This window comes from Strigops habroptila, chromosome 2, assembly GCF_004027225.2.
Source record: "Strigops habroptila isolate Jane chromosome 2, bStrHab1.2.pri, whole genome shotgun sequence".
NCBI classification, from domain to species: Eukaryota; Metazoa; Chordata; class Aves; order Psittaciformes; family Psittacidae; genus Strigops; species Strigops habroptila.
This window is the reverse complement of record NC_044278.2, coordinates 30,478,828-30,492,938: the sequence shown is the minus strand read 5'-3', so window position 1 is coordinate 30,492,938 and position 14,111 is coordinate 30,478,828. Positions and strand designations below refer to the sequence as shown.

The following is a 14,111-nucleotide window of genomic DNA, read 5'->3' as shown; positions in this document are numbered from 1 at the left end:
TCCTTTTTCTCACTGATGTAGGACTTTAATGTGTCTAAGGAGTTCTAACAGAATTTGACACTAAAGGGTCCTTTCTGTACTAACGTTGTTATAAGGAAACCCACTATAAAGTGAAAGAAGCTATGAATTTTTGCAGTAGAACAGAAGAATACATTCATATAATAGTATATTCTGGCACATATTTTGCCTGCTGGATATAGGCAAAGTTATAATAGTGCAGAGCAGTAAGATTCCTATCATTTAAATAAACCTCAGTAGGATTAACAGTTTAGGTGTTGTTCTACCTGTCTCAGCTGTGGGAGACAATCTTGCATGTTGCACCTGGTCATGTATAAAATACTGCATGGAAAGAAGAAGATGAATAAAACTAAATATTTAGGCCATACAAGAGTGTGAAAATTACTTTAACCTAGGATCCTACTTGGGATAGGAAATGGGATTCCAGTGAACAACCTTTGGGCTAAATTGCTAATTTAGTAGTTAGTCGCTCATGGCTAGTTTCTGACTGATTTCAACCAAACTTAAAGGACAGCTAGGAACACCAGAAATACCAAGTTTCTGTACATTCCCTGGAGTAAAAGAATCACTCAGATTGGAAGGTATACCCCAAGGTCTCTAGTCCAAACTCTTCATTTCAAGCAGGATTAGCAGCGTATTCAGACCAGCTTGTTCAGGGCTTTTTCAACTCAGATCTTGAAAATCTCCAGGGACAGAAATACTCTACAGCCTCTCTGGACACCCTATTCCAATGCATAGTTATCCTCATAGTTCACTGTTATTCACAAACTTGATTAACATGCATGCCATTTCCTCCTACAGGTCACTGGTAGAGATATTAAGATAGTAATAGGATAGGTCTCAGGATAAATCTCTGAGGAACTGCAGTTGTATCCAGCCTGCAGGTAGGTTACAAACCATTACTTTTCAATCCCAGAATCCAGTCACTTTTTTACTGGTTTGGTAGTGCATTCATCTAGACCACGATGGCCGAACTTGGGTACAAAGTTGTTGTGAAAGATCATCTTGAACATGGTTGCAACATTTGCCCTTCTCCATTTGTCTGGGACTTACTCTGATCTCTATGACCACAATGATAGAAAACAGCCTTGATGTGCCATCAGCCAGCTCTCTCAGCATTCTCAGGTGTACCCCATCTGCTTTTATGGACTTGTATGAGTTAAGATTTCAGAAGAGTTTTATGAAATCAGTCCTTTTCTACTCTTGGTATTTTCTCTTCTCCTTGAACTCTGTCAGTATGTGTAAAGGCCTGGGAGACCTTGTTGTTAAAGGCTGGGGTAAAGAATGCATTGAGTAACTCAGTGTTATATGTGTCCACTGTGCTTTTGCCTCAGTCAGTTGCAAACCCACATTTTCCTTGTTTATTCTTATCATATAGCAGTAGAAGTTCTTGTTGCTGTGTTTCTTGACGATCTCTACTGCAATTTTGCTTTGGCTTTCCTAACATCATCCTTGTTTGCCTGGACAATCTTTCTGCATTTTTTTTTTATTTTTTATTTTTTTGGTAGCATTTCTCCTTGCCTCCATCTCTTTTGAACATTCTTTCTACAGTCATGAATTCCCTTTTTAGCCAAATCAGACTCTTTGTTCATCTGCTTATTTTCCTCAGTATTGTGATGGACTGCTATTTTGTCTGTGGGAGATTGTCTTTAAAGATCAAGTCTGTTCAGCTCACTTGTCCTTCAGAGCTGCCTCGCATAAGATCCCATCTATCAGGTCCCTGAATAAACTGAATTCTGCTCTTGTGAAATCCAGGGTTTGTATTGTGTTACTTGCCGCCTTCGTTCTTCTCAAGATTCTGAACAGAATTGATTCATGGTTGCTACGGCCAAAGCTGTAACAGAATATCGCCTCCCCAGTCAGCTCTCCCTTGTTTGTAGCAGATCAAGTCAATCACTTGAGTTGATCATCTGATATTTGTGTTAAGAGCTTGTCCCTAGCATCCTCCACAAGTCACTGGATTGCTTGCATCCCACTTTGTTTGCCTTTTTGGCAGATATTGGGAGATGGGAGTCTCTCCATAGGAATCAGGATCTGTGATCTGCAGGTGTCCTCCAGTTGCCCAAAAAGACTACTTCCACTTCTTCCTTCTGATTAGGTGGTCTGTAACAGACTCCCACCATGATGTCATTCTTGGTGGCTTCTCCTCTGATCATGGCCCCCAGTTCTCAGTGAGTCTACTTCCTATTTTACAGAAGACTTCCATATCTTTGAGCTCCTTTAGGTATTCATGTTCTTATGAATACAGGCTACGAAGTAGGAAAGACACACATCAGTGCTGCTAGCAAGGAGTCTGTAGCGTGGACTTGAGAGCTACCTATTCTGCTTGGCCAGCATGCCCTCTGGCAGGCCATTCAGCACACAGAGCTTGGAATCAGACATACCATCATGTAATTGAGGGCTAAGAAAAGGAGATGGAGGGCAATGGAGGAGAGTTTAGGAGAAATATTAGTAGACAAACTGCCCATTTTCAAATTGGACATAATGGGCAGAAACAGTAGATATAAAGTGGTAAAGCAAGTGTTCAGGGCACCTTTTTGTCCAAAATAATGCAAGAAACTGGTCAAAAGGTGTATTTCTTACCGTTTGACTAAAAATTGTGAGGGTTTTTTTATGTTGCTTTTATAATACTCTATAAACAAGCTATTTGAGAGTGAGATTTTCAGACGAGGAACTTGAAGTAGAGGGATAAATCTGTTCATAACTTACCCTCTTGTGCCCAGGTATGTTAACATCTGGAACGTAATGCTGCCTGTTGTAATACCTCTGCAATACTGTAACACAGCAGGATACATTAATGAGAGTTTCAATCTTAAACCCACAACATCAATGAAATTTATAGTTGTTAGGCCTTTAACATTATTCAAACATAGTTTTTGTAGTTTCAGTTCCCATTTTATGTTCATGTAGGAAGAAAAGTCATTGTGTTGACTAACCATGAAGACAGAGTCCTCCTTAGACTTGATGATTTCTATGAAACAATAAAGTATTGTTTATTACTCTTGACAGCATTCATAGCGTGCACTACAGGGCAGGGGAAGGACATTTGTATAAAAAATTGTGCAAGAAGCTCTCTCTATTTCAGCTGGTTTAATATTCTTGAATACCAAAAGTGCCTTGCTCACGTTTTGGAAAATACCACAAAAATGTTCAAAGCAGAAAAGTAAAAATTACATAAAATTCTAGTATCATCTTCTACAGTCATGTAGGTGCTGTCTGATACTCTTCCTGGTGGGTAAATTTGTCTTGAGACATTTCATCTTCCCCTACTCTCATATCTCAGTGTGGTCTTTTGACTTAATATGTAGACCAAGTTAGTTAAAGTGCCCAAAAAAGAACAGAGAATTTCTTGAAGGAAAAAATTTCGTGGCGGAAATGTGGTGAGCATTGTGATTAAGTCACTCTGCAGAAAAATTAAATTGTTAAATCTGCAACTGATTAAGTTGAAAGAAAAGAAGGGAAGTCGATATGTAAAGAAGTGCACGTACAGTTACTCTTTCTGGTAAGGGAAATCCAAGTTGTTTCTCCCAGAAAAAAACTAAGCAGTGCACAATTTATAAAGCTCTGAAGTTGGGAGGTTGGGGGGGGAGGGGCAGTTGTGTGGGGGCTTTTATCATCATAGTCTTCATGGTAATTCCAGCACAATCTCAGGAAGTAGTAAAAATAAATCTATCTGTCTCTTGCTGTATCAGTCTGGGTATTAACTTCCCCACGTTGTGTCCATTAAAGAATTTCTTCCTGGCCCTTAAAAGTCTCTGCATTTAATATGTTGTTACCTGCTGCCAAGCCTCTAATAGTTACATTCATATGTTCTGTTAATCATATCTCTTTGTTCTAGAAGCCTGTGATTTGGATTCATAATTAACTTTTTTTTTCTTGCTCTGATTATTTTCCTCCCATCATGGCAGCACATGGCTTTTTTTTTTTACCTATTTAAAAACAAATCTGTAAATGGAGAAGTAACAGAAGCCAGTGTAATCTCTTTCTAACTGTACTTCCAAATTTAAATTAGTTTTTCTTGTTACAAAACCATGAACTTGGTGTTGTAACTGAAATCACACTGTTCCCAGAAGACAGGGCAGAAGCCTCATGAGCTGCGGATGATTTTCCTCAGGTGCCAGCATAGAAGAGGTATATTTTTAATGTTAAAGGTTGGAGGTAGATAGGCGAGCCTCGTGTCAGTGTGTAATCTATAGGGTCCAAAGGAAAGAATTATTGAGCTGTATTTCACATGAACTGGAAGGGGACTGGCAAAGAGATCTGGCTATTGCTCTTTGGCAGCATCTCACTAATTTAGGAGTAGTGTGGAAAAACATTGTGGAGCCTGTGACAGCTTCTGCCGGTTTGGGTTCAATTATTTCTAATTAGCAAAGGCATTTGTGGTCCAGAATTTGCTTGGGCCCTCCAATAACCTCCCATTCTGATCATCACGAAAACAAGTCAGCCATTTAAAAGATATTATGAAACCTTAGGGATCCTTCTTGTATTTTACTACTGATACAGTCCCAAGAGTTACCAAAGCCCTGCCTTTGGTTACCCACGAAGCCGGAGGGATGGATAGTTACTTAGTCTGTCGCCTGCATATACAGACGTGTGCCTGTGGGCAACAGAGGGACACTTCTGCTTGCAGCTGGTCCTTGCTGCCCAGGGATACTTGGTTGATTGCAGAAGTTGAAACACCTTTCACACATATCTGAAATTCAGAGGAAATAATTTTGAACTCTTTGCTGACTTGGACTGCACTTATCTCCAAGACAAGATTGCTTTTATATGAATGAACAATGTCATATTTGTGCCATGTTAGAAGCAGACTTTTAGGCTATACATCACTTTCTGTGTTTACCTTGCTAACAACATCTTGAATATGTTTTATCTGTTAAATAACTCTTTCTGAAAATGGAGGAGAATCACAGCACAGTTCAAATCTGTTTTAAAGTGGCTTGAATGAAGTTCTCACAGTAGGGTTTTTTCTTCTTTTTTTTAAGTCTAGCATTGACTCATTTGATGGTGTTAAAGTGCACTTTCTGCTTATCCCCAGAGAAAAGTTAGTATTCTTTAAGTGAAACTATTTTAAAAGCAGAACACAAGCCTAAAATAAGCCAGTGTTCTCTAGAGTTCTCAGAAGGTGTAGATTTATTTACTGTAGTTAAATCATAATTAGTTCTCAGGGGATAGTGTATCTTTTAAACTGCTTTATTGCCACCATATTGGTTTTCTAAATAATCAGAAACTGCTGCTCTTATATTCTATAGTATGAACAAAAATTTGCTGTAAGTAGAAACAAATGTTTAGAATTGCTAGTTGTCGCTTACTGAAGATAGTGACGTGCAAAAAATAAGCACTTCAAGAAAATGTGAAGAAATACAAAACGTATGTTATCAGAAGGCACCTTAAATGACCTATGGCTATAACTTTTTCCAGAGTAATAGATATAGTAATGTTTTACATTATCGTTTTTCAGTTAATCTTTTTTTAATATTCTAATGCTTTTGGTCAAGAATAAATGTTAACTGAAAATGGATAAATGGTAGTGCAATGTTAACGTAAAATATTACCTGATATTTAAGCCTAGATTTTCATGAATGTAGCTTAGTGTTTCAGCTGATAAGCATGGGGTTTTTTTTTTCCTAATTGGCAGGTTAATGTTCGAGTTGCCTGAGGAGATGGGTTTAATAGCAATTGCTGTTCGCCAAACACAAGGAAAAGGTAAGTTTCCTTCTAGTGCTAATAAATGTGTATTAAATATATAAAATAGGACATTTTAATGTCACCTAGCCTTAAAGATATATTGTGAGTATTTTTGACAATATAATCTACAGAATAATCGTGTCCTTTTCTCTTCCCACTTGAACTGTGGATTCAAACTCAAAACAGAAGTTAATAGGGACCAAAGTAAACATTTTCAGGATGTTTGGTGGCTTTTGCAGAAATGATTTAATGGTCTTCTAGTTTCTGCCAAAAAGTCTCCCCAGTCATGGAAACTGCCATCACTACATTTAGTGTAATACAAGTCAGGTTTCCAAATCAGAACTCCTTTTTGACTTAACTGGAACAAGACTGGGTCTTGACTTGCTCTGAGATAGAGGTTTCTGGAGTCTGCAGGATTTGCCTGAACTGTCATGTGGGCTTTCACAGTCTTTTGCAAGTTCTGTCCCTTTCCCACGAGGGTGCTTACACTAATTTAAAAGCAGTATTCATTTTATTAGAAGAACACAGCATCCAGCCTAATAAGCTCTTCAGAGCATAGATCTACATGAAGGTGGTTACCTGGCTTTTGGTACAGATCTAGCTTGGGTCAAGTTGATTCACACTATAGATGGATTTGTAGGTGTACGCAGAGCATCTTCTCAAACACTTCTGCAGGTAACAAAGCAAGATTTTTTGGAATGTGTATGTTACGAGATACCAGGAAAATCCTGGAAGCCGGTCATTTGGGACATTCTAGGAATTTGAGTAGCAGCATGCATATTAAACAACCTGCTGTTTTTTTAAAGAAAAAGGTTTGCATGTTAACCATTTTTCTTTCAAAATTAGTTTTGAAACTCCATTACAGGACTTATGGTAGATTCTTGGATGGATACTATGAAATCTTTCTCTTTTGTAGTTGTCTACATTAACACAGTGATCTTTTTAATAAATACTTTTTTCTTGAGTTGAAGTTAACTTTTTCTCCTCTCCCTTCCCAGGTCGTGGTGGAAATGTTTGGCTCAGTCCTGTGGGCTGTGCACTATCCACTTTACATATCACCATTCCTCTACATTCCAACCTGGGCCAGAGAATTTCTTTTATTCAACACCTGGTGTCCTTGGCAGTAGTAGAGTCAGTCAGATCAATACCAGAATATGAGGTATGTCATTCTAATTTATCTCAAAATTCCTGTTTCCATTTTCATTAAATTCAGATTTTAACCATGTCTTATGTGTGGAATAACTGAATGCATAATATGGTTTTTCAACACTAATACAGTGGTAAACTTAGCCTTCATACATGCTTGATTATTTATGTATTTTAGGAAATCTAGTATACATATGATGAATACTGTCTTTTACTGAGCTGATTAAGTATACTGCACTCATTTCACTCAGTCTTATGAAACTTAAGACTCAGTCTTCAGCAGTAAAGAAAATGCCAATTTTGTTTGTCTAACAATTGAGTTAATTTGTTTTGATTTTGAAGGAGTTGGGCAAGAAGGAGAAGGGGAAAATGAATAAAACTGACAAATCCTTTTCTGTTGTTTGTTTTTTTTTTTGTTGGTGCTGTTTCAGTGGTCACTTTATCCCTTTTAAAGGATTTTTCCAACCCTTGTTTAAGGTCGAAAACTGATTTCTAAAGCAAGAACTTAGGAGTATTGCTCTCAAGAGGGAATCAAGTGTCCTGTCATCAGTATTAAAATGAAGAACCAGTCTTCTTCATCACCTCATATATCTCCTTTTTAATGTTACCATTTCCTAATATTTGCTAACTGTAAAACTTTGGTATTTTACAGAAGTAGTTAACTAAAGCATATGTTTCCTATATTACAGAAAATCAATGACTTATACACATTTACACATGAACTTTATTATAGTGGCACCCAGTAGCTTTGCTGTAGTTTAGGGTCTGTCAGCCTATCTATTAAAACCTTCTAACTTCAGTGCTTCATAACTTGACTATAAAAACAAAATGCTTCAGGCAAAAATTTGCAATATAAAATATTTGGCTAGAGTGAATAATTTAACCATTTAAAAATAGAAGGGCAAGATTTAGTTCTATAAAATATGAGTCTGACTGGGGAAGGAGTTAATTTATGAATGGAGGTGATTTTGCTTCTGTACACCTACCCTGGTATACTATGGCATTTTTTGTTTTATTCCATTCAAGAAGAAAAAGGTTAGAGGTTTAGTCTGAAGTACTAAATATTAATATAAAAATAGTATGTACCAACAATACATGTGCTGTACATAGCACATGTACAATACATAGCTCGCTTTGACCAAGACCAAGCTACTGAATAACCAGTGTTAAGGGTCTGGACTCAAACATATTAAAGCAAGGGAATTCAAAGATTTATTGGGAATTCAATGCTTAAATTTTCCCTTTTGACTTAGGTAATTCAGGGCTTTTCTTTATGTCACATGACCATCCATGCAAACGGCAGTAGCTGCAAACAATGGGCTAATCTATAGGTGAGCTTTCATTCTCCCTCCAGTTTTCCATACCTTTGTGGGTGTATGTCAGAATCTTAATAATATTTTAGCACACTGATGTTGTTTGCTATGCTTGAAGTCCATTTTAGGATTTCTATTAAAAATACTGAAACACCTGTGTCTCAGTCATCATTTTTAGGTTTGCCATGAATGTTGACTGTGCTAAACAGGCAGCAACTGAGGCCTTTGTTCTGATTCCTCATGGAAAAAATCTGACCACTCAGTTGGAAGTTTTACTGTCAGATGTTAGTGCTGCAAGTGCAAATGGGCCTTATATCAAGAGAATGCTTTGCTTTCCCATTCTGAGAATAGCAGACACCTCTCTCTAGTAAGTAAAGATAAGAACGTGCTCCATTTCCAGCGTATTTTTTAACACCCATTGTTTCTTGACACATGGATAGTTGTGCAGTACCTTATAACTCCATTTTGTGGCAAAGTCTCTGCTCTGTGGTTTACATCGTGAGAATACCCAGTTGACTTGCTTGCTGTCACTTCAGTTGCAGAGCTAGTGTCTGGTTTTCTTACAGGTGTATGTTTTCCTTAAGTAAGACCTACTGAATAGCCCTTCGGAAGATCTCTTAACACTGATAATACTGTTTAACTATGTCATACTTTACATGTCTCAAGAGTCTTCTATAAATCTTTTCCCAGTGCGAAGTCATTTTCCATAATGAATATGAATTGGTGATACTCTCTCTTAGAATGCTTTGATAGCAAAATCAGGTAGTATTTCCTGTCAATGTATGTGTAATGGACTCCCCTCTGACCTTTTAAATCTGTCAGGAAAGTAGACATGGACCCAGGTGCAGTTTTCACACATCCTGTAAAGGGATTTCATAATCTACAATAGGAGGGAACGCGACTCTTGTACTCCTGGAGCACCTCCCATAATTTGCCTCTGGGGATACAGTCATATGCAGTTTTTCAAGCTGCAGGAAGCACATTTGCTTTCTTTTTGTGTTTAAGTAGCTTGTGCAAAGTTCAGTTCAGTTCTGTGGTTTCAACAAAAACTTCTCTATTGCACTGGAACGGTGTCACACAGCACAGTTTGTGTTTCCAGCTTCAGGGTGTTGCTTGAGCATAGCTGCTGAAAGCGTGAATACGTTTAGGACATTACTGAAGTATTTACATAGTTGTGAACTGGAATTTCTCCTTTCTGAAATTCAGGATGTCACTGTCTCCTTGTCTGGTTTCTGCAAGGATTCTCAAATACCGTGTTGATGTTATTGTAGGCTTACCCTGGTTGTTTATCAATCAGCAGTGAGCCACAATGGCTGCCGCAGTTTCCATCCTTCTTGAACAGATCTTCTAAATCTTTAATAGGCACTCATGAATGAAGGAAATGAATTCTAAAAAACCTCACAATTTTGGGACTTAAAATCTCTAGTATCCTTAGAGCCCCTTTTGGTTGCTGTAAGCCTTTTTCTTTTTTCTTTTTTTTTCTTTTTTTTTAAGAAATAGATACTGTTCTCTGACAGCTGCCAGCCTCTTTAGTAAACCATGTAACCATGTTACTATGACTTTTTCAGTAACATTTGTGAAGCACTTAAATAGGTTCTCATTATGAAGAGCAGTTGGGAGTATCACATTCGGTGTGACAAAGAGGTACAGAAATTATAGAATCTGGAGTGATGAATGACCTGTGTTCTTATAATCAGTATTGAAGGGCAAAGTGTTTCTTAATGTATGTTTTTTATTTCTTTAGGATATTGATCTGCGAGTAAAATGGCCAAATGATATCTACTACAGCGATCTTATTAAGCTTGGTGGAGTTCTGGTAAACTCTACACTTATTGAAACAACATTTCATATACTTATTGGTAAATGTCTATTTTCAAGCTTTTCTTTGCCGTTTTTTTTCTGAAGAAATCTGTTATTATGAGTTCAAATGATAACGACAAGAACATATAATGACAGCAGCTGTAAGGAAATAAAGCACAATATTAAATTGTGGAAGGAAGGAAGCACAAGGAATTAAATTGTGCTTCAGAAGGAAGCACAAAAAGTAAATATTATTCATTCTTCTTAATAATTCCATATGCTTTACAAGAAAAACATAAATGCAAGCATCTATGTTCAAAGAGTTCAAAGAAAGAGCATTTCAGGAAAGAGGGAAAATGTTCTCCTTGATCTATTGTAAAACTAGAATATTGAATGCTGAAAAATTTGTCCTTTTTTATCAATTTTCTTTCTTTTTTTTTTTTTTCAGCATAACAAATAGTTAAATAAAGAACATGCCTTTTAAATCAGGAAAAAAAGAGCTCTGTATACATAATGCTTTCATTTCTCCTTTAAAAATTTATTCATAACTTGTTCCTATTGATGTCTTTCTAGAAACTGGAATATTGCTAGTGAAGCGGTGCTGAAGTAATGATTCCATTAATTAACCACTTTCTTTAGTTCTCTCAAAAAGTATTTGTGTAGGCTGGGTCAGGAAGCAAAGAGCGACAATCTGTTAGTTCATTGTAACAAAGACAAACAGTCTACCTGGAAAGCTGGTTCCAAAAAGGTAGCAAAAAGACAATTTCAGAAAGACTGTACATGTATTTTCCAGCAAGTCCAAGTGCTGTAACAGGGGAAGACATTTAGGTGCACAAATAAGTATTGAGATATTTTTATAATTTCAAGTCTGATAATCGTCCTGCTATTTGTTGAGGAAATTTTTTCCCTAACCAGCAGCAGCACAGATCTGTCAGACAAGCTTAGAAACCTGCCACAAGAGCTCTAAGTTCTGGTTCCAAAAATAATTCTCTCTGCTATGTTTAAAAAGTTAAATGAAAGTTCCCTAGCAAGTCATAAAGGTTAAAGAAGATGATAATATTTGGTTTATATTTGAATGTAGCACAGGAGATAAGTAAAGTATCTTGCAAAGAGAGTATGGCCATGATATCAATTCTGTCAAGGTGCTATAAATTTTAAGGCGCAAACAATCAAAACAGTTGAAGTAGTCATCACCTCCTTCTGTGAAACATGTCCAGCCATTAAATTTTCTGTTCAATTGTTATATCCTCATTCTGTAAATAATCTACATGTACAGAATGGAAGTTGCACTGTGGCTTTGAAAAAACCTCTCTATGCCTCGTCAACCATTTATTGCTTCCATAAGTTTTTCCAGAGCCTGTTCTGGTTAACGCAAGAAAAGCAAAAATGGCTCCAGAAATAGTTCATCTTTTCAAATATCTCTTTGCACAATACATATTTGTTTTACCTTGTGTTTCTTACCCTAAATGCCAAAACATTCAAATTCAGGAAACTTTCTGTATGCATTCTCTATGATGTCCATAGGAGTCATCTTGGTGATGATAGGTCTGAGTATATACGAAGATGTACATTTTCATCAACTTTCTTTCATCTGGAAGTTTCTAATATTGATACTTATTTGCCACTTCAAGTCAAGGATCTTTATATCATTTCAGGGATGTATGTCACTGAGAGTAACAGGGGTGACTCATAACTTCCTGTATTAGTAGTAGCAATGAGATCAAACTTTCACAGCAGGAAGGATAAGCCAGATGCATCATCCCCTTTCTACACCCATGCAGATTCCTTACCTGGACATCACTGTTGACATGACACTCATGAAGAGTGTCCCGTATATGAGTGTAATGATGAAAAGCAAAGATAATCTACATAGCTTCACTGCTCTGAGAAGTAACTCAGAAGAATAAGGTGAAAGACAAACCTGCCTTTTCACCTGTGCCACGTGTTCAAGGCTTCATAGATGACACAGTTCATGTTTGTACTTTTAAACATGTTTTTTAAAAAATTGGGGCCTTTGTTTTGTTTTGAGTTTTGGGGGGGGTTGTTTGGTTTTTGGTTTTTGTTCTTATTTTTTAAGAACTTACTTGTTGCAGACCTTTTGGAAGAAGAGTTCTGCAGAAGAATATACTTTGTTAATGTAAGGGCCAGGCTCGGAACAGATATCAGTAGCCAAACACAAGTGGAATGCAAGGGACAGCCAATGTGCTTGACCTGCAAAAAATCTGTCTGCCTCTGTGCAGCTAAGGCATATCCAAACAGTGCACAGCTGCTGAAGGCAGGGCTAGCTCTAGAACTGGAAGATTTGTTAGCCACATCAGCACACTGCAAGATCAGTGCTAAATGTTTCTTTTTCAGTCTTCTCACGTCGGCATAGATACCCTAAGAGTCCTCAGCACCTGGTATTTTTCAAATTAACTGGCTAAATTTTTGCTGTGGTGTTTATCCCCAGGTGGTTCTGCCTCAGCTGAGCTCATCGTCTCAGTATGTCCCTCATGTCTGCTTCAATTTTTGGATTGTTAGGTAGTGATCTTCATATATACAAGACTGAGTGCCCTGAGCCTGCAGATGGACTCCAAGGCCCCGTTATGCACTGTGACAGTACCAGTCACAGCTGGATGGTCACGATCACTCTCTCTTCACTTGTACTGTATCTGAGTGTAAACAGCTGAGTTGGTATTTGCTGGCATGGCACATTTTATCTTCCAGTTCATTTTCCTTCCTTTGTGTCTTTACGATAATACGTTTCACCTGATTTCCATAGGATCGATGGTACTGGTATCACTGTGTCTTTCTTTGCATGCATTCTTCAACTAGTTAAAAGCCAAAAAACCCTTTTCACAGAAGAGATCCTTCTAACAGTTAATACAAATTACTTCCATATATGACTAGTCTCATTAATAGCAAATTTACAGAACTGTGCCTCTGGACCTTCTTGCAGATGGAAATGTATCATGTCTAAACCTGAATGACAGAGAGGGGTTTTATCCCAAATGTCTGAGGAAAGACAAATCCAAATTATTAGGAGAAAAAAATAAACAGGTAATACAATATATTTCTTTACATCCCTCGAAGCCTGTTTCAGCAGGCTGCAAAAAAGGCCCCAAGAGCCATATTTAAATAAAAAAGTCATTCTACCAACATTATTCTAGCTGGAGAAATTCAGTGAGAGACTTAAGGCTTCTAAAGGATATGCTGTGATGAGATAGATTAAGCAAACTGGAGTCTTACATGGCAAAGTTAGATCTTCTGGGCTTTTCAGAGCAAGCCAAACAAGGCTTATCAGCAGAGTAAAAAAGCTTAACTTTCAGAAAATGCAACCAGCTGACTGTAGTAAACAGAAAGGTCTCAATTAAATTTTAGAATGAAAGATAAAACTCTTAAGAGTATGATCAATTATTTACTCTCTATTAGCTAATGACTTGTCAGATTCCAGGGAGTAAAATAATTTCTCACTTTGATGTTATTGTAACCAATGTGCAAATTACCACTTACCATCTTCCTAACTGTCATTGGTAGGATGGTGTGTTGTTGAAAGACTGCACTGGATTTGCTTTTACAATTCTGAGGAGGCATTTTAAGGGCAAAGAACAAGTAAAATCTGGGCTTCCTAGAAGTAAGATTTAAAGGTGTAAAAGACTGAAGAAAAAGAGCTACTGGAAACATCCTTAGAGATAATTGTATCAAGTAGTTGAATAAAGTACTGACTTTCTGGCGGTAACAAAGTGCTAGTGTTTACAGATCCTGTCCTCTTCTTTTGATTTGTCTTCTTCAGGCTTTGGATTTAATGTGAATAACAGCAACCCCACCATATGCATCAATGATCTCATCACAAAATTTAATAAGGAAGAGGGGAAAAATCTGAAGCCTTTAACTGCAGACTGTCTTATTGCAAGAACTGTAACTGTGCTAGAGAGGCTTATAGATATTTTTCAGGACAAAGGGCCCAACGGAGTTCTTCCCCGTTATTACAAATACTGGGTACACAGGTAAGATTAATGTTCTTCTCGAACTTTCCTCTAAGGAAGTTGGAAAGAACTCATGGATATCTTGTCTTTTTCTTCTTTTTTTGCTAGATTGCCTTCAATACTAATGATCAGTAATTAAAATATACTCCCAAGTAGGATTTCTCCTAGATTTCTCCAAGTA

At 37.3% G+C, this 14,111-nt stretch overlaps 1 protein-coding gene across 1 annotated transcript in view; it reads left to right on the top strand.

Moving 5' to 3' along the window:
* HLCS (holocarboxylase synthetase) overlaps positions 1-14,111 on the top strand; it is a 124,198-nt gene that overhangs the window by 106,886 nt on the left and 3,201 nt on the right. Inside the window, exons 7-10 of the mRNA XM_030475964.1 lie at positions 5,657-5,724; positions 6,705-6,865; positions 9,910-10,024; positions 13,738-13,951. Coding sequence (XP_030331824.1) covers positions 5,657-5,724; positions 6,705-6,865; positions 9,910-10,024; positions 13,738-13,951 — 558 coding nt within the window. The remainder of the gene's footprint in view (positions 1-5,656; positions 5,725-6,704; positions 6,866-9,909; positions 10,025-13,737; positions 13,952-14,111) is intronic.